At 37.6% G+C, this 21,807-nt stretch overlaps 1 protein-coding gene across 1 annotated transcript in view; it reads right to left on the bottom strand.

Moving 5' to 3' along the window:
* Nucleotides 1-21,807, bottom strand: part of ADAMTS6 (ADAM metallopeptidase with thrombospondin type 1 motif 6) — a 289,952-nt gene that overhangs the window by 11,893 nt on the left and 256,252 nt on the right. Inside the window, exons 23-25 of the mRNA XM_012096844.4 lie at nucleotides 17,369-17,573; nucleotides 7,853-8,029; nucleotides 4,834-4,990 (exon numbers count right to left, since the gene is read on the bottom strand). Coding sequence (XP_011952234.1) covers nucleotides 4,834-4,990; nucleotides 7,853-8,029; nucleotides 17,369-17,573 — 539 coding nt within the window. The remainder of the gene's footprint in view (nucleotides 1-4,833; nucleotides 4,991-7,852; nucleotides 8,030-17,368; nucleotides 17,574-21,807) is intronic.

The following is a 21,807-nucleotide window of genomic DNA, read 5'->3' as shown; positions in this document are numbered from 1 at the left end:
ATTATTTTATTATGGCTTTGGGGGACTAATGTGCTTAATTTCCATACAGATGCCTAAATTCCTTATCACGATTAATAGTATCTAGTTCCCTAAATCTGACACTTGAGAGTCATATGTAATACTTCCACAACATATTCTCATTCCTATGTCCAATGGTTCATCAAGGTCTTTTTCTTCTCCTTTCTGTTTTGTCTCTCTCTCTCTTTTTTTTTTTTCTAATTCATTACCCTCTTTTTTTGCTACTTTACTTGAAGGATAATTGCTTTACAGAATTTTGTGGTTTTCTGTCATACATCAACAAGAATCAGCCATAGGTACACACATGTCCCATCCCTCCTGAACCTCCCTCCCATCTCCCTCACCATTCCAGCCTTCTAGATTGTCACCGTTGCCCTCTTTTTGATCCTTACCATATCTGTTTGAGTTCAAGCCTTCATCATCTCTAGCCTGAGCTCTTAGCACAACTTTGTAACTCTTCTCCCACACACGGCTATCTTCCCTCTGCCCCTTTATACACTTGCCAGCCTAAGTATGTCACTCCCCAATTTCCTTCACTTGTTCCCAGAACTGGTAAATAGAGTCTTACCTTCCTTCCACTGCATCCAGGAACCCCCCCAAACCAAGTCCCTGTCTCTTTCTTTGCAGCCTCATTTCCACTGCTTGCTCATCTGCCTCCCTCTACAGCCATACTCAATTATGTTTGACTCCACAGCTCTGTGACTGCACACACTCACCTTCTGCCAGGAATGCCCAGCATCTCAACATCTTCTCAGCCAACTATTCCACCTTCCAGTGCCTTGCCCAGTGATGCTTCTGCTGATACCTCCTTCCTCTGTGTACTCATGGGAGCTTCTGTCTACCCCTATCACAGTACTGGCCATATGGTAAAAACTATTTGTTTGCATGCTGTCACCCCTACTAAACTGTGCTTCCTTTGAGGATAGGAAGCTTTTGCAGTCTCAGTGGCTGGCACATGGTAGGCATGTTTGCAAATTAAATGAATTTATTGGTTGGATGCCTGGAAAGCACATTATTTAAACACCATCACTTGACAAATGGACAGATAAGATTTCTATGTGACAAGGCAAGTTCAGTAAAATGTTAATGGTAGAATCTAGATGGTGGATATTCATTATAAACTTCTTTCAACTTTGCTGTATGTTTGAAAGTTTTTATTATTTTAAAATAAGATACCAGGAGGAGAACCATCTCCTAAACTTCAGTAGTTGAAATAATAATCAAGATTCTATCAGTGGTTCATGTTACCCATAGAGATCCCACTGAAAGATGGTCTTTTAGTTCCCAAGAGATCTTTCTCAGTCCTACTCTGTCTTGCTTGGAGTAGAGATGAACTAGCTTCTCAGTTCAGTTTGGTTCAGTCGCTCAGTCGTGTCCGACTCTTTGCGACCCCATGAATCGCAGCACGCCAGGCCTCCCTGTCCATCACCAACTCCTGGATTCATTCAGACTCACGTCCATTGAGTCAGTGATGCCATCCAGCCATCTCATCCTCTGTCGTTCCCTTCTCCTCCTGCCCCCAAGCCCTCCCAGCATCAGAGTCTTTTCCAGTGAGTCAACTCTTCGCATGAGGTGGCCAAAGTACTGGAGTTTCAGCTTTAGCATCATTCCTTCCAAAGTAACCCCTTTTCCAAGAAACAAGGGAACCTGACTCTGGTAGAAAAAAGCATCCTCTTTTACCTCCTGCGTTAACCAGAACTTGACCCGGTTAACCTTCCCCCACAACTGGACCTTCCTCCCAGTTTCCCCTTTGTAAGAGCTACTTCCTCTCTCCTTGATCTGATTTCCAGAAACTGTATCAGGTCACGCTCATATTACTTTCATGTAAGAGCCTTTTCTCTTTTGAAATCCATATTATCTGCCCATTTCATATCTCTATGGATGACAAGTTATGACTTAAATCAACTGTTTCATCTGTATTTTTCCAACTACAACTGGCTCACAGACCACTTAGTCTATGAAGCTTGCCTTGATCTAAACATTAAAGTTTTTAGTCACTTATGTGAGCACTCTTAGCATTTGTGTAAATGGCTCCACATAACACATTCCATCTTGCTTTTTTTTTTTAAAGAAGTATCTTCCCTGTAAGACTATGAACTTACAAGAGTATTTGAATTTCCATAATAAATGGCAGAGGCTGGCCACAGCAAGCATTCAATAAGTAGCTTCTCATGGAATGAACAGATAGTTTCAGACATTTTAATATACTCAATATATATGCTATTGGGAAGCTAAGGAGAACACAAAACAAGTTACGACAGCTATATTATTTCTACTTTAATTCTAATTTTATCCTGTCTTAAATGAGTCAACAGCTTTAAGGAGTAACAATTCTAAAATTGGTCATACTTTGCAGGATTAATAATTTCCTAAAAGTTTCCTCCTTTACTGAGAAAGCTAAAAATATTGTCCTAACTGCATACTTCAGATTATGGTGATCAAAAGGTGATTTGGCCAGACAGAAATAACTATGAAGTATTTTTCCAAATAATCCAAGAAATATCAGATTAAATCTACCCATTTTAAGAGAATCTTTTTAAGGCAGAAATAAGTACAGTTGCAAAAGATATTCCACTTACTATAAAAACAGCCTTACATCTCCAGCTGCAAAGTTTATGTATGATAATTATCCACCTTAGAGAACTGTTTGGAGAAATTACTAAAATGGCCTAAAATAAAGTTATAAATATAACTTCAACATACATTATTGTGGGCATGCCAAAAAGCCAGGTCTTTCAACAATTATTAAGCCTTAATCCTTTGACAGTCATGCCAGAAGTCTCTGTACTACATAATCAGAAGCTCTGTTTTCATGTTAAAATTCTTGATTTTAAGAGTAAATTACAAACAGCATATAAATGCAGTTGAAAATGATATGCCCCAGGGCTCTTCCAAATCTTTGTTCAAATCCTGGTTCTTCTACATCCTACTTTTGTAATGTGGGTAAGTCACTCTCTCTGTGTGTTAGTTTCCTCATCAGTAATACCAACTCTCAAAAGGTTGATATCATGATAATATAATACATATAGATATTTATGTACATGAGATATATATAATGGATAATAAATATAAAGGGCCTAACATAATACCCAACATACTTTACTATGATAGTTATATCCTCTCTTCTACCTTAATATTTTATCTTGCAACTCTGAAAAACAGACCCCCAAACCCAAATGAACTGACTAATTGCCAATAATTTACAATAGATGAAGATTTGTTTGCTGCAAGGCTTAAAGAAATCTTTAAATTTCATATCATTTAAGGTAAACAGTTTTGCTATGAAAAGTACTTCTGTTTGTCATAGATTTTTGAGCCCTTCTCAAGAGAAGGAAAGCTAGATTTATAGACTATCCCTTACCAAAGGGAAAAAAGGAGATGGCATTACAGCCAGAGATTCTGTAAATTAAAATTGTAATTTTTAATTAATGTAGGGTAAAGCTATACTTCTTTGCAACAGTAAACTATATAGTAAGTATACTGTATCGAGCCACTAGGGAGGTTCTTAGTAGCTCAGATGGTAAAGAGTCTGCCTGCAATGCAGAAGACCCGGATTTGATCCCTGGGTTGGGAAGATCCCCTAGAGAAGGAAATGGCACCCCACTCTGGTATCCTTGCCTAGATAATTCCATGGACAGAGGAGCCTGGAGGGCTACAGTCCATGAGGTCACAGAGTCGGACACGACTGAGTGACTAACACACTTTTCATACTGCTCAGATATAAGAAATGGGCCACTTGCAAAGATGCAAGTTTTCTGTATCTTGTCATGCAAGATGCTTGCTCTTCCTATAATGAAAGTCCTCATGGAAATATTGAAAAATAAGATTAGAAAATGTCCCTCAAACTAGATAGATTTTATCAAAAGGTACAATCTCTTTTTAATAGATTAATTACCATTTCATTTTCATTTGATAAATATTAACAAATTATAGTCAGCATAGCTCTTTATCTTTTTGTTTTTTTAAGTAGAGTCCTATAGCTGGGTTTCTGACATAATTAAAATTCATGGCTTCAGATATTTATATATGAGAAGGCAGTATGAACTTCCTGACTATGCCACAGTTGTCTCTGTACTCTCCAGTTTCTATGATAGTGCCTTGCAAATAGTAGCATTCAGGAGATTTCAAATGGATGCTTGATTGAATAAACAAAGTACATTCATTTAAATACAATATAAGAAAATTCAGAATTTGGATGGGTATCTGCTGTTAATACAGAGACTTCCCCATATGTAACAGAAAATTTTCAGAGTCTGAAGACATTGTCCTCCTATATAAGCAGCTTTACAATAACATTCTTTTATTTTTCTTCAATGAGAAAATTAGTATTTGAAACCTAAGAAGTTCCAAACATATGATTTCATTATATCTGTAACAAGCATGGATTTTAACCTTTCCAATAGCAGAAATCCACTGTTACAGCCAAAAAGAAACAGAAGTTTTTACTTTCAAGCTTGGTTCATTAGAAATCATCTCTATCTTTCTAGCACAAGTCAAACATAAAATGCTAGGTTGGACAGAACCTTAGAGATTATCTCCATTCCAGTCTTTCATTGTATAGATAAGTAAACTTAGCTGCAGAAATGTTAAGTGACTTAAAAAGGTCATACAGTTAGTGAAAGAGTCTGGAAAACAACAACAACTTAGGTTTCCTGATTATATATCCAGTACATGTGTAGCTTTCACAAATGCTGTATGCAAACACACTACAACAGTGGTTTTATGGGGCTCTTTGAACCCTGTAAATCAATACAGTTGAATCACTAGAGATTACAGTCCCCTTACCACCTGTACTGGAGGTACTGGGGAGCTTACCTTCAGTACTGGAAATGGGCGTACTGTCACATTTGCTTTCACACTGCTGCATTGATGGAGGTCGACTAGTTTCTGGACAGTCACTTGATGCCTGTCCAGTGTAGGAAAGACACTGCACAGTCCGCATTTGCTGTCCAAGGCCACACTGAGCAGAACACTAAAGCAAAAGACAAGGAGAGACAAAATACTGTTGTCAACAATTTTCAGGAGATAAAATAGATACTGTCATTTCAAATACTATATATATTAGCTTTTAAAGCTCATATGTAGTTAATCTTAGAGAGGTATATGATTAAATCATTCTATTATAGCATTGGTTTAGAAACTCAAGGATCGTGTCATTACCCTAGAATATAGACGTAATATAGTTTCCAGAAGACAACAGACAGAGATTTCTTGGGCTCTGATTCCAACGGTGCCAAGCAGTGCCAGTGAAGTTAAACAAGAGTATAATGAGAAAATACCTGTGAAGAAGTAAAATAGGCAGAGATTCTAGGGCTGGGACATCACTATTGCTCCCTATTTATTCAAGGGAGTTTAATGTGCAGTCGTCTTCGTGGGAAGACAACTCGGTGGTCTACTGGAGTGCTCTGAATCTGATTAAAGCATTAGTTCAGTCTAACAGCAGGGACCATTGTGGGCCCTGGTGATGAGACCAATTTGAAAAATAAAACGACAAGACATTAAATAAGTACCTTGAGTTTTGTAAAGTATGCAGATCTGAGGCAAATCTGAGAAGAGGTCTGTAGGTAGCCAGTTAGCATGTCTCCCTTTCCTTCTTCATCTACCTGGGATTCAGTTACTTTAGAACTGAAATGCTCTCTGGGCCTGATCAGCTATCCTGGCTGAAGAGTGAAGCTGTGGTCTATTTTCAGGGCCTGCCACTCAGAATATGCAAAGGTAAGATTTGGGATCAAGGAGATGAGGAGCTACTTGTGGAAAGATAGGTGATGGTGATATTTACAAGGTAAATAGACCAAGGCCCTGCTGGATTAATTTGCAAAAACTCTCAAGGCACTTATAGGACTCGCCAGGATATTCACAGATACTTTTATTTTTAACTTTCTAAATACAGAATGATGAATAAATGCACCATAAAGATGTAATAAAGCATCTTTGAAAGGTATTTTCACTGATTAATTTCAATTTTAGGAAACTGAATTGAAAGTATACAGGAGAAGAAAAGGACTTGACAACATTTAAAAGAATAAGAACAGGGAAATTTGGTGAAATTATCAACATGAAGAAACTTCTACATGACCTTTATATAACAGTACATTGCAACAAAGAATATATAAGAAAGGAAATTCCTACCTAATTTAAATAAAAATCAAAAGAGTATGTCTGCACTGATTCTTTAATAGCAGAATATCAATTATAAATTGTGAAACTATCACATGTCTACAGATAAACACTAAACTGCATTCGATTCTTACTTAAGCTTGTGATGCATATTCCACTTGAGCACTTTGTAAATTAAACTAAATATCATTATATGAAAGAACATTATTAATTACTTGTTCATGACCGACTCTTTGCGACCCCATGGACTGTAGCCTGCCAGGCTTCTCTGTCCATGGGATTCTCCAGGCAAGAATACTGGAGTGGGTTGCCATTTCCTTCTCCAGGGTATCTTCCCAACCCAGAGATCAAACCTGGGTCTCCCGCATGGCAGGCAGATGCTTTATCCTCTGAGCCACCAGGGAACACAATTACTTGTTAGACAAATGCAAATGTTAATTATTTTATGGTTGTATGCTTTTATTTCCCCACAGGGTTGAGCATAGACCAAGAATATTTATTTGCCTTAACGGAGACTGAAAATCTTTGCCCACTCCCCAAAGAGGTCTGTAGATATAGCTACACTCTAGCGATAATGCATTTTGGCCACAGTTTTGGTAATTCTATGAAATGCCATTCCTACTAAGTAATGGCAGGCCCAGAGCACAGACAAAATCATGCTGGTGTAGTTATATGCCACTATGATTTACCTGGGCTCTCAGATATTAGAAAATAACTAGCTACAAGGTTAATTGTAAAACCACAGGAAAAGGGCATTGATTCACTAGAAATTTACTTTCTGGAGCATTATTTTTTAATATAACCTAAATGGGTTTCCTTTTCAACTTTCAAAAGAACAATATTTAATTTGCTTTCTATTCAAATAAATCAATTTGCTTTCAAAGGATTAAAGGGGACCTTCAGCAAGATAACATAATTTAAAACTGAGAAAGAAAAAAATAGGAATTGGAAGATAAAATATAAATGAATCCAATCAATATAAAAATACAGGGACTTCCCTGGTAGTACAGTGGATAGGACTCTGCCTGCCAGTACAGAGGACATGGGTTCAATTCCTGGTCCAGGAAGATCCCACAAACTGTGGAGCAACTAAGCTCATGTGCCACAACTACTGAGCCCGAGTGCTACAACTACCGAAGCCTTCATGCCTGGAGCCTATGCTGTGCAAAGAGAGAAGCCATAGCAGTGAGAAGCAAGCCCTTGCACCAAAATGAAGAGTAGCAGCTGCTCACCCCAACTACAGAAAGGCTGCTCACAGCAATGAAGACCCAGCGCAGCCATTAAAAAAAAAAAAAAAAAAAGATAAAACCTAATTAAGATCCTGACATGTTTTCTGTGAGGTTAAGAGGAGTTCATTTTCTTAGTGTGAAAATTAAGAAAATGGTGTTAACTGATTTGTTCTTGAAATAGTTGAGAGTTGGCAACAGAAGCCAAAGTTCTGGTAGCTTGTTCAAATCTCTAGTCATCTAGATGATTTCTCTTTAAGTTAAAATCTTAGAATCCAAGAAGCAGGTGAACACGGGAAGTGTGCAGGCGGGAGGAACACGGCTCGGTGTCTGCACGTGACTGCTGCTGCCTGCGCGCTTTTCACATTCCCATCTCATCCCTAGGTCTGTGTGTTGCTGCTCGTGTCGTGAGCCCCTGTAATGACCCAATCAGGAACCTCAAGTGTCTCACAGTGCTGCTTCAGCAGGGGCCCACAGTCCAACCACCTTACCTGGCCCCAGTCTCCTGCCACCCAGCGAGGAGGAGGGCAGCGGCCCAAACTGCAGCGGATGCGGACAGGGGGTTTGCTCTCCTCAGAACACTGTGTTGCTGGGAATGTTTTAGAAAGGTCACTGCTCTTGCACAGAACAATCCGATGCTTGAATCCTGGACCACATTTGGGAGTGCACTGTAAATAAAACAAATACTAATGAATAACGATAGTCTAAAGATGGAGAAATATTTGAGGAAAATCTTTCTCCAACTAAATGTGTATTTGAGTAAACAACATACACATGTACTAAATCTTAGGCAAAGTCTTAACAGATATGAAAATTCCTTAAGTTTTTAAATAGAAGAACTTCTATCTTTTGACCTAAGGTCTTTAAGAGCTAAATCCAGAGTTTGCTTTTCTTGGCAGCTTATCTTATTTTATTGTGTGTAGGTTTATTCCTTTTGACTCTTCCCTATCCTTGGCCATATTCAGTTGTGGTAAGATGCTATGGATTTTTGGAATGTGGAATTCTTGGTTTCTTTTGAGAGTCCCCTGGACTGCAAGGAGATCCAACCAGTCCATCCTAAAGGAGATTAATCCTGAGTGTCCACCGGAAGGAATGATGTTGAAGCTGAAACTCTAATACTTTGGCCACCTGATGCAAAGAACTGACTCACTGGAAAAGACCCTGATCTGGGAAAGACTGAAGGTAGGAGAAGGGGACAACAGAGGATGAGATGGTTGGATGGCATCACCGACTCAATGGACATGGGTTTGGGTTGGTGATGGACAGGGAGGCCTGGTGTGCTGCAGTCCATGGGGTCACAAAGAGTCGGACACAACTGAGCAACTGAACTGAACTGAGGTGTAGTCTTCTCAAAAAAATTCTTATGGGTACTAGTAGGCGATGAGAAATTACCTTTGTGAAGCAAGTTAAGGTTTGATTCAGATGTGTACAGGTGGCCCTCAGTATCAGCAGGGAACAATTTCAGGACCCTGGAGGACACCAAAACCTGTTGATGATCAAGTTCCTTGTATAAAATGACACAGTATTTGCATATAACCTGCACACATCCTCCTGTGAACTTTAGATCATCTTTAAATCACTTATGATACCTAATACAATATAAACACTATGCAAATAGGTGCCAGTGTGGCAAATTCACGTTTTACTTTTTGGAACTTTCTGGAATTTTTTTCCAAAATATTTTTGATCTTCAGTTGGTTGAATCTGTGGATGTGGAACCTGGAGATATAGCAGGCTAAATGTACTCTTAGTATGCAGTAGCCAAGAATACATGATCACAGGTAAAGATTTACTGCACAGAGAATCTCTGGATTCTTCCTTGTCCATCAGTTAAACATAATGAATTTGATGATTCTTTAGTTGGACCAGTAAGCTCTTCACACTGAGGAAAAGATCCTTCTTCCTGTCACAAAGTCTATTATTTACCTTTTTGAAGTTAATTGGAGTGCTTCAGGAGTTACCTACTCAATGTGGTGGCTGACTGAAGTCCTCCAGCTTTCTCCCCTGAACATCTGAGCCTTTCCTTAAAATCTGTACTTCTCAGTGAAGTGAGACCCTTACCCACAATATTTTGAAGCCCTGTTTCTACGTCTTTCATTCAAAAACTACTACCAAATTTCCTATAGGAATTACACTAGACTATAGTGTAGTGTAGACTGCAGGGGGAGGGGAGACCTAAGAATGAATAAGTCTGTATCTCAAGGAGCTCATGGTTTTAATGCAGGAGATAGACAAGTGAACATAATAAGTAACATTACAGAGAATGTAAGAATATATAAATTCTTGTGCTCCTAGTCATCATCTGCCTATTTTATGATTATGAATTCATATGTCCTCTCATTTCTATCAGACTATAAGCTTAAAGTTATTTCATTTCTGCTTCATCTTCATATACATCCTCACCCCATCCTCAGGATCCAACAGAGGACTTTGAGAATGCACTCAATAAAGATATTTGGAAATATCTTCAAACTATAAATGTATTTGGAAAGATGATGGTTTTGATTTATTTTTAGGTAAATCAAGACCTACTAGCTGTGGGCTGGGAACATCTTAAGGAACAATGTACACTCCCCTGAGCGGCTTTGCCAGGGGCAATCTTGAACTGGTGACATGTCACAGAGAGAAAGAAAAATAATACAGTTTTTTCATGTGTAAATCAAGGACCCACGAACACTCTTCATCACAATGAATGTAGTAACAGAGTGCATTTCCTCTAACTTAGAAAACATTTAATTAAGATACAGTTGAAGGAGAATAACATCCAGTTTTTTCCAATATGGTTCCAAAAAAGGCTTTAGTTAGGGATTTAGAGGTCAAGAGAGAAATTCCTGATCCCTGTTATTATGTTTTATAGCCAAGTCAACATCCTTCTTTCCAGCTGCAGCTTCATTCTACCCACATAATCAATCACTAGGTTCTATTAACTGAAGTCCTAAACCTCTCTTACATCTGTTGATTTCTCTCTGTCTCCACTGCCACTAACCCTCCTACCAACAAACATCATTTCTTGCATGTAATGTTGCAGTGACTTTCTAACAGGTCTCCTGTTTCTTGCTCTTGTCTTACTTCAATCCACTCTCTAAAGTACATCTCTGATTATGTTCTATTTTGATTTTTTAAAAAAATCCTACATAAACTCAAACTCTTTAAATATGCTTACTATACACTGATAGGAAGGCTCTGCTTACCTTTCCAGATTCACTTCAATAGGCATAAAGCTAATGCTGCTGCTGCTACTTCTATGACTGTGTGTGTGTGTGTGTATATTCAGTTGTGTCAGACTCTTTGTAACCTCATGGACTGCAGCTTGCGAGGCTCTTCTGTCCATGGAAGTTTTCAGGCAATAATACTGGAGTGGGTTGCCATTTCCTACTCCAAGGGAATCTTCCTGACCCAGGGATCAAACCTGAGTGTCCTTCATCTCCTGCATTGGCAGGCGGTTTCTTTACCACTAAGCCACATGGGAAGACTTACTCCTATGACTACCACTGCTATTAATAACTAATTATGATAGCAGCCGCCATTTAATAAATGATCTAGATATCAATGGCTTCCCTAGAAGCTCAGCTGGTAAAGAATTTGATTGCAATGCAGGAGACCCCAGTTCAATTCCTGGGTTGGGAAGATCTGCTGGAGAAGGGATAGGCATCAAGTGCTATGCTAAGTGCTGTAATTCACAAAGCTCTCACAAAAATCCTATGAGATGACAATTATGTTTAAAGGAAGAAACAACCTTAGGGTAAGTGGCTGGTACAAAGACATGCAGCGATTAAATGGCAGACCTAACGTTAACACCTACTGAGTGTTTCCTGGATGTCAGACCCTACATGATGAACTTTGTATATATTATCTCATTTAATCCTCACCACAACCATGTTACTTTATATTTCAAGAAACTAAGACATGTGACAGTATCTTGCAATCATGCATTCTGTAGAATGAATAGAACCCTGATTTGAGTCTCTTGAGCTTGCCCCCCTTGTGTTTGGTCCTCTTGACTTCACACAAGTTTCTTCTACCATTTATCAGTGTTAGAAGACACAGCTTTAGAGAATTTCTGTCACTCTCTTAATGTTTAATATTATTATTGTTAATGATAATCCTACTGCTTTATATTCCACTAGAGTTTCACAGTTCACAAAATACGTTCAATACATTATTCTCATATATATTTTTGAGCCTTTTACAGGAAGCTTAAACAACTTAATTGAGGTTAAACAGATAGCAAATGGTAGAACTGGAACTAAATTCTAAGGCTTCTGTTCTAATCCATACTTTAGCTCTTAGCATTCATAGAAACAAAGTCTCATGAATACATAAGTATTAATTATTATAAAAATAAATGAGGTAAAATACAAAGGATAGAGGGGTACTTCAGACTTTAGGGATATGAGCAGAGACATATAGGATGCATCAGGAATTCCAATTAGTATTTAGTATTCAGTTTAGTGTTCAGTCTAGTGTTCAGTAAATATTTTGAGGCTATGATTAATTTTCTATATTGGGAAAATTTATTGAAAAATGCACTCAAGCCTTTCTCTTTCTCTCTTCATATCTTAAAAGCATATGTATATATATTAAAGCCTCAGATAAAAGAATGTCTATATGGGTATAACTGAGTCACTCTGTTGTATAGCAGAGATCTGCACAAAACTGTTAATCAACGATATTTCAATTAAAAAGTAAAGTTAATTAAAGCCTGGGACATAAGTCTCTTGTTTATTCTAATATCTTTTTACAGTAGCAAGAAGCTTCTGCTCTTATTTGAACACTGTAGTGATATCTAGCAGTGTTCCCTAAGAGCCTGTGCCAAAGTCCTGTTTACAATTAGGGGAAGCAGACAATGCAAAGACAGACGATTCATTCATTTGTGTTTGAGAAGTCCCCAGGGAACCAGAGACAAAACAAAACAAATGAGATCGATGACAATAGGGAGAAGAATAAAATGAGAAAGCAACACTGAGATTTATTAAGTGTTCTAAGCCCTCTGCATACCATAATCTAACTAATCTTCACAGAAACCTCACAAAGTGCTGTTTTCATACTCATTTTGTTAGTGGGAAGCTGAAGTACTGAGTAGTGCAGATAAATTCACATGGCAGTTCTGAAAAAGATAATGATCTGAAAGATTAGTAGAAATCCTCTGTGGGACAATGTGAAGTTATATGCAAAGCTTAACATACAACATCTTCTATTGAAACAAGAAATAATTTTAGAAAATTATAGCCCAAGCTCCACTAAGTAAGCTGTGGATATTCTATCCTATAGCACTGGAAATGAAGAGATAATCAATTGGATTCTCAAAATAGTGAATGACTGAGAACTACATTAAGATTCAATGAATACAATGGCCCCAAGCCCTGAAGACCTAGCCATGAATATTACATGTCTATAGTCATCATCTCAACTCTTCTAGAGGGTGATTATAAAATTGTTTAAAAATTGCTTGTAAAAAATAATAAAGGCACAAGGATGTCACTTAGACTAGCTTCGATTTAAGTAGGGCTTCATCTTGCAAATTCTTCTGACCTTATGTCAGCGATGCTCAAGCAGAGACATCCCTCAGCTTGTTTTTATTGTTACTTTGTCCCTCTTCTTTATTTAAGCTACATTTCATCTTCGCCTCTCTAGCCTTCTGATGAATAAAGATGTTTATCTGTCTGACAGCCTCAGTTTTATTTAGTTACCCCCCAAAATAAGAAATCCTAGAAAATCAAGAGTAACCATGATTATGCATATGATTAGTAGGCAGTAAATTAATCATGAATGATTCAGAGCATTTTTTAGAGACAATATTAGTCTGTACTCATGTAAAGGGCGTATTTTTGTACATTTTTTGAGTATGCAGTAAAATTCATTAGAAATAATTAGAAACTGAATACTTAGTTCAGTAATAAAGTCATTTTTTAGAGTAAAGTCTAGTTATAAATATCAAAATCCATTCAATTCATTCTTATAATAGCTGGGCGGAAGGTAATTCAGTGGAGAATGATTCTTTAGTAAACTTATTTCTATTTCTCCTTATTGCAGATAAATATCTATCTTTCCTCTTTTATTCATATAATCAGAATCTTAAAATTATTTAAAATCTGATCAGACCATTTATTGTTTTGTTCTCATCTAAGTTGGATATAGATGGTGATTTTTACGAGAGATACATTTGTACTTCAGTTTAACATTTTACGATTAAGAAGCAAAAACACATTTTGCAGAAAAAATTTTGAAACCACACCAGGGAAAATAATCTGGCTCTCACTTATAAAGGATAGAAACATTAACATTTTGGGGTTAGACTGAATTCTCTCTGGATAAGTGGGTTTAATTTACTTAGTTATGGCACCAGAGTAGAACCTAGGAGTAAACACGGTGATAGTACAAGTATCTACTAAAACAAAGAATGACTTGGAGGTAGATTTTCCCCCACCCCCATCCTTCTTAAGTAATGCCACCTAAATGTAAACCCCATAAAGTCAATTGAGTATGATGCTAGTCATCCACTTGTCGAAGAATAAGTACAAGAAACAGACCGTTTTCAATGGGTACTCTGTGGGAGTCAAAAGAAACCATTCTTATACATCAAAAGAATGGCTAAGGATTGCTGGAGTCCATCCACAGTACACAGCAATGCTTTCAGAGTAACATGCCAAGAGAGGGCAAAAACAGAAAGCCATTTAAGTCTAACATAGCATGGGTGATCCCAGGAGTGAGGCTAGATTGTAGGAAATGGGAAAGCCATGGCTTCATTAGTTCCACAAAAGACTGCAGAAAAGTCATTTTCCACGAAGGTAATTTGGCTGAATTTTTTTTTTTTTTTTTTGCCATAAGCATGGGGTGGGATTCACTGATGGGGAAAATGGTTCCTGGCTTTGCAACAATGGAAATTTTATGTGAGAGCAGCCGGCAAAGAAAAGAAAAAGGTCAGAGGGTACATTCTTCTTACTGCAACATGTTTTCACCAGTTGAACCTCACCCTTGTGATTAGCAGAGCTCAGACAGCTGATAGTTGGAAGTGGGAAGGGGGCAGAAAAAGGAGGAAAGTTTTCATGGGTGTGTCAGAAAGATATTATGTGAAATTATCTTTGCAAAAGTAAAGTGAAAGAGACTGACCACTGCCTGCTCTTCTGCTGGGACCCCCTTTTTTTATTAGTGGGAGATGTTACATTCCTCTGGGAAGATCAGGCTCCTTGTTTTCACTTTGTTCTCCATAGCTACTCAAACATTTTTTCACTTAATGTTATTTCCTTCTACTTATTTTTAATTCATCTAGAGAAGAGGTAGGTTTTGTGGTAAAGGGAAGTGGAAGAGTGAGAGTATACCTTCTCCTTTGGAAAATACACAGGAGAGACTGAATGGGGCAAAAATCATCTCTCCTCCAGAACAAAAAGATCAACATGATGGTATTGATGATGTTCAACTAGAATCTTTGAGATGGTAATGGCAGGATTTCCTGACTCATGCTTACCCTAGAATAGTTTTCCTGCATTGCCTGTAGCGTGACAATAGCCCACTAAATTTTTTTGGTGGGAGTGAGGGTGGGGTGGGGGGTGGGATAAGGTGGGGGTGGGGGGGGGGCCAGTGATAGTCCCAACCTGTGTACTCCATGCCCTTGGCTCTACTTCTCTACCCTAAGCTTTGACTCAGCTATCTTAAAGAGATAGCAGACATGTGATTAGAAGTCCCCTTCACTTACATTTATTTCTTCAGGCAGCTTCCAGGAGTGCCTAACAGCCTCATACAACCATTTGAGCAAGTCACTTACAAGACTGGAGAGATGAGAATTGAAATGCTAAGAGTAGGGTAATCACAACCTACATGAGGTTGAATTAGGAAGAAAATCTTAAAATGGTATTTGAAATGGAAATATACAGTAGTTTACACAATGTATATTTTAAGGTGATAATATTTGGTGTTTTATGTTAAAATAAAAATATAATGACACAGAAAAATGTAGGTCCTGAGACCAAGGTGAAGTGAGTCTGCACATGAGAAGGTTTTGCTGTTTTAGTGATTGGCAGAAGTTTTTTTTCTAGTTTTTGTTTTTGAACTTGTCTGTTTTTCTCTACTTTTTGCAGAAGAATGATGTGGTATAAAGTTCTGTATTCAAGCCTGCTTTAACCTATCACTACTTTTTCAATTTTATCTTCCATTTATTCTTTAAAACAAATCCTTTCCTCCCACCCTACTTTCACCACATATTCTTTGTGTTTTTGTTCAGTTGTTTCTCTTATCAGGAATCCAGTTTCTCAGTTCTCTTCCCTACTTCAGATTTTACACTCCTACAATATTCAGTTCAACTCTCATCAACTGAAAAGCCTTCTGATTCTATTCCAGGCTATTCTGACCTTCGTAGCTCTGAATTTCTGTATAACTTATACAATCCATCATTGTGTTAAACACAGTCTTATGTTATTCTCTAGTTGTTTCATAGATATTCCTTATTTTCCCAAGTTTATGAGATTCTTTTGAATTCTCCTTAGTCCCTATCCCAATAAGGTTAGAAAGCACCCAATTATACTTATTGAGTTGGCTTAAAACCCTTCAAACATTGCAGCCAATCATCAGGTCTCCCATTATGATCTTCCAGTAACAATGTTGCCATTATTATCAACAACTATTTATGAATTTCTTCAAGGATTTTGGGCACTGACTTGCAAGTAAAACAACTACTAACATGTACAATTCTATAAAATGTCTCTTCTTTATCAATGGATTTTATCTTCCAAACGAATTTAGGAGTTAATCCACTCACTGTAGGTAACAGAAGAGTTTATACCTTTTCCATAACCACTGAGTGAATAATACCAGGAATATCTCTACATTTGATTGAAACACAAATAAAAGTTAGGTAGGCAGAATATAATTACTGAAGAAGGACTATGGCCTTGGGAAACTTGGGAGAACAATCCCAACTTCTCCCAAAGATTCCACAGATAACCACAACTAGTCAGAATCTCCATTTCCATGTACCATCTTAAATACAGTCTCTCTTTCAACCCCAGCCCTCTAGCAAAATAAGGCTACTCAAGTAGTAAGATTCACAGGGAGAAAAGTTACATCCATAGGTTCCTAAAGAACAGTGTTTAATTATTTTTGTTTATTTTTTTCACAAACTTATGAGGTCTACAGGAAATACCTAAAGCAAGTACCACAATGTTTCCAGCAGGAAATGCATCCTGTTTTGCTAACTTAGAAAAATGATCTTTAGTTATATAGCCAGATACTCATCCTTTCTAACACTAAACAACATTTGAGAAAGATTCAGTTCCTCTTTAGGAAAAGTAGAGAATGGTACAATATGTATATGTGTATGTCTCATGCAGAATGAAGAGTCAATTAACTCTACCTCTTACCTCATTTTTCATAAGACCATTTCTCTGAGGGTTTGGGATTATATTTGACTTCTTACATGTATGCCAGAAAAACATTATCTTAGTCAGATCTTCCTCACTAATCATGTAAGTGGAGGTAATGATAAAATCTGAATTTGACTTTTTGATATGTTATAACCCTCAAATCCATATTTCCTCCACAGAAGCAATTAAAACATATATAGATATATAATATGTGATAATCAATTAACAAATTCATATGTAAGAGTTAATACAGTTAGGCTTGAACATTACTTTGAAAAAAAGATAAACATATCACTTATTTTGAGCCTATAAATACTGTTCAATAATAGCAAAGAAAAAGGAAAAAGAAAGAAAAATATACATAAGGTATATATATGTATATATACCTTAACTCACTATAATAGTCTCTCAAATTCACTTCAGGCTTGTTTTTAATCAAATTGATTACTAGTTTCTCATTGAGTTTCCTGACCCCCAAAACCTTTAGTTCCTGGCAAGCAGCAAAAAAAGTATAACATGGCCAAATTCACTGTTATGCAGTCCTTACTTGTTAAGTTCTAAGACGCTCACACGCTCAGGTGTCCTTAATATTAAATGCTTTGGTATTGATAGTTAAGACATCTCAAAACATACAGCCTCAGATTTCCTTACTTCTGACCAGTCCAAAGCCACCCACTGAGGGGGACACGACTGGTTGTTGCAGGGCTCTTTTTCAATAGGCCGGTGTGTTAAACAACCACTGTAGTCCAGTGTCTCCTCCTCAGAAGGTCCAATCTTCCTGATGCAGAGTACTGCCCTTGTGCGCATCCCACCATCACAAGTCTTGCTACATTCCAACCAGTCCCCAATGAACCACCTGCAGCAAGAAGTGAAAGAAACACAGAAAAGCATTCCCTCAGTGCAGCCAGAGATTTCAGCAGAGTAAAGGCACTGTATCAGTGGACGACCTCCTCTTCCCAGAAGAGCTAACATTTCACTGTTTGTTGATGTGACAAATGACAAACAGAAGAACTGTTTCCATATACATAAGGAAAAGATAAACCACTGTTAGCTGCTTTCTAGAGTATAGTGCATGGGCTTTGCAACAGGCAAACAGGTTCAAACAAGCAATTCATTATGTGTTTTTAAACTTTTTCTCCATTTTTAAAATTAATTTCTAAAATGAGGATAACAATACCAATCATGAGATTTTCATGAGGATTAAGCAAGTTAACATGAAGCTCCAAGACACATGCTGGTAAATGTTAAAAACTGGCTCCTCATGGGAGGGAGAGAGTCCTGATCCATCGCATTTGCCAGTTTTGTGATATATATACTTCATTATGGCCATATTCAAGCTATCACCCTGAACATAACTAAGATAAGATATGCTAGTCACAGGGTCTCAGGAGCTTCTACCAACATCTGACACACAACAAACAAGACACAGAAGCCATTTTTATTATTATATTGAGAGAGGTTCTCCCTCAATTGAGTGTTTGGTGATAAAACCACCCTGCAGGAGCAAGGGATTTGTTTCCTGATTCCCAGAAATGTGCATCACGCTCTGCATAAGACACAAGTCTTTACTGTCCTAGGGGCAGAGATGGCCCAGGTGTCCATTCAGAAGACATGGGAGTGCTGAAGACTCTGCAGTAGGAGTAGAGTCCTGAGCCAGGTCTGTGAAAACATGGAGATCCCTTGCTTTGACCTCCTTTACTCCTAAAAACAGCTTCTACAGAGCTAATGTGGGAAGAAATAGAAATGTCTCAATAAAAGGACATATCTTATATTTGTAGGTATACCATGCCTAAAGTCATCAATGAACTTCCATATACACAATTTCAGGTGTATGTCTGTGTCTGTGTCATATTTCTGCATGACTCACTCTTTGGGCACATTAACTGGTCCAAGGGTACTAATCACAATCCCAACCAAGCCAAGAATTCAGCTTTAGAATTTTTACATCTAAAAGTAAGCAAAAGGAATACTTTCCTTTCTGGTCACAAGGGTATATAAAGATATAAGAGCTGATGATGGCCATGTCCCTGTTAAGTGGAATTAATTGATCTGAAAGAATGCAGAGGAGGAGCTAGAGTCTTCAAAGTATTTGAGTGCTTGATTCCAACCATTCCTGAAGCTAGGTCCACTTTTATATTTCCCTCGGCTTTGTTAATATAAACCAATAAATTCTCTTCAGTGTGGAAGCTAGCCGAAGTTGAAGTTGTGCTAGTATTACCAGAGTCCTGACTGATACACGATTGTATTTAATGCCATGAATATATGCTGAATGCCTACTATGCTCAAGGCACTGCGCTTTGTTTTATAGAAGAAAGTAAGACATTGTGTTAGGAAAACTGTTTTCCAAAATCATGATAAGTGCAATGATGGAGCTAGGACTAGATCCCGCATCCACTGTTATCCGCTGAATTTCACTTTCAACAACGCAACATTTCTAACAAATAGTAGAATCTAAACCACAAACATGAGGTCAAAAGACATTTTCTTCAATCCATGCTTATAAATCATGCATACATGCTAAATGGAGACGCTCATGCTCTTGGGTAGGAGACTAACCAGAGAGAAGAGTATAAAAGTTAAGAACAATTGTCAGCTCTTTCCGTGAGCTTAATTCAGTTGTGCCAGTTTTGTATGTGGAAGGTAATACCTTAGTGAAGTCAGAGTACTAGTGCCCTAAATTTGAGCCTGCTGCTGCTGCTAAGTCACTTCAGTTGTGTCCGACTCAGCCAAATAAGCCCCAATGGGCTTTGTTCATTATTATTTTTATTATCTTTACTGACAGAGGGAAACCAGCATTTTGAAATATAATTAACCAGTTTCCCAAACTTAAAATATATTTTGTAAAAAATTTATAATTTTTCAATCTAAAATTTACTTAAAGAGTGACAATTTAATCTGGAATTTTAGAAAACTGACATCAACATCTTTTTTCTAAGTCATTTTCCAGAAGAGATTTAAAGTGATTTTCATATTGTTTCCGTTTTGTCTTCCACAGATTAATAGGATCCTAAGTTGTTAGTACCATTTTTGGTAAAGAGGAAAATGTGTACTGAGAATAATAACTTGCATGCCAGCCATAGTGAAACTCTGATTCAATTCGAAACAATGATTTCATCACCAAGATTAGGGGATAAAACAGTAATGTGTATAACTCAGCCACAAAAAGTTCAGTCATACCACCTCCAGCCATGATCTCATTAGGTCTCATAATGTAAGAGGGATGGAGACCTTCAAATTAAACACAGGTGCCCAGAGTAACAGCAATGATTCAGGAGGTGTTGCTGTTATTTTTGCTCACAAGGCCAGGGCCACCTCTGCCTTTTTATTCTTCATCCTCTCTTTTATTGCCAACCATCTCTTAGCCTAGATGTATCACTCTAGCATTTAACTCAAAGTGTATGAAAGTAAAAACATTATCTACCCTCCTAATTTCCCTTCTGACTTTAACTTTGATTTCAGGCTTCACACTCAGTCCCTCCCTGTTGTATCTTTATTGCTCAGCAAATCATCCCTTCCCATGTCTCTCTAAAGGATTAAATCACCATCCAGATATTTAAGCAGTTTTGCAATTTTACCACTGTATCTACTAGTCCCAGTTTCACCACTCTTCTATCCAGTTTAAGACAGACTGCTTCCTCATCATTTTCCATGTATTTGACCCTCTGACGACATTCTCCCTATTTCTCTTTTTTCATTCTCTAGATTCAGTGGTAAAATACGAGCATGAAAATTCTCAGAGATTATCAGCTGCTGAATCATTATAATCTGCATAATATTGGGGCTATTCCTTTTTGAGCTGAAGAACCTATAATAAAATTGTCTTCATTCTCACCAGGATGAAGAAGCTGTATAGTTGGTAGGATTCATTTTTGAGTGTCTGAAATAAGAGTGGCTTGATATAGCCTGTGTAATCCAATCTACAGTATCTGTACATTAAGAGGACAAACAATAATACTGGAGGAAGGGAGTGAGATGATGGGAGTTGACTTCTAGGATCCCTCCCAGGTCTGATATTTTGGAGTTTTATACAGGAATTTGATGATCTTTTCCTAAACTTAGAGTATGGTTGTAATAAAAAGATACTATTAAGAAAACCTTGCCCCTGGGTAAAAATCTCTCTCCAGTGTGACTCCTTTTGCTTATAACTCTTATCATACTTAATATATTTTGTGTTGTACTATAGTTATTTTTATAGGGCTTCCCTGGTGGCTCGATAAGGAATCTGCCTGCAATGCTAAAGACCTGGGTTTGATTACTGGGTTGGGAAGGTCCCCCGGAGGAAGGCATGGCAACCCATGCCAGTATTCCTGCCTGGAAAATCCCCATGGACAGGGGAGCCTGGCAGGCTACAGTACATGGGGTTGTAAAGAGTCGGACAGGACTAAGCACAGTACAGCACCATGTACTGTATTCTATTGCTTTCACCTCTCTGATTTTCACCAATTTAAAAATCAAAGTTACATACAGGAATTATATTCAGTATTTAAAGATTCTTCACATGAGGTCATATACAGAAATCTTTTTGCTATTAAAAGACAGCATGGTAAAAACTGAATGCTTGGCCTTTCTCTGGATTCTAACTCAGCATTACTTCCTTTTCCTATGGTGAGGCACCAACTTCCTATCAGTCATGCTCTTTAACATCAACTCCTCCCTTTTCCTTTTCCTAATGATTTCTGCCTGTGTCATGAATCCCACTATTTTCATTCAATGCCTTTAGAATTATTGTTTTTTTTTCTCTCTCCCTAGTCACCTGACCACCTTGACTGTTATTCTCATTCTCATAAAAGAGTTGATCCTCTGACCACATTACTTTTTCCCAGCAAGACTTCCTTTGGCTTTTTAAAGTCTCTCAAATAAACACGATTATCAGTATTTCTTTATCAATGCCTCTTCTGTCTATTCTTCCTAGTCCCTGTCATTTTCTTTACATAATATAAGGACAAATCTTATTGCCCTCTTTTTTTTTTTTCTAGTCTCTACTTATAAAGTCTCCAATATGACTAAAGGAGATTTAAAATATTTCATTATTTGAAAAGATAGTTTCTGACTAAAAAGTACCACTTAGGATTATAAATTAATGGTATTGG

The sequence above is a fragment of the Ovis aries genome, chromosome 16 (genome assembly GCF_016772045.2).
Source record: "Ovis aries strain OAR_USU_Benz2616 breed Rambouillet chromosome 16, ARS-UI_Ramb_v3.0, whole genome shotgun sequence".
Taxonomy (NCBI): domain Eukaryota; kingdom Metazoa; phylum Chordata; class Mammalia; order Artiodactyla; family Bovidae; genus Ovis; species Ovis aries.
Note: the sequence above shows the minus strand (reverse complement) of the source record. Positions and strands in the feature narration are given on the sequence as shown.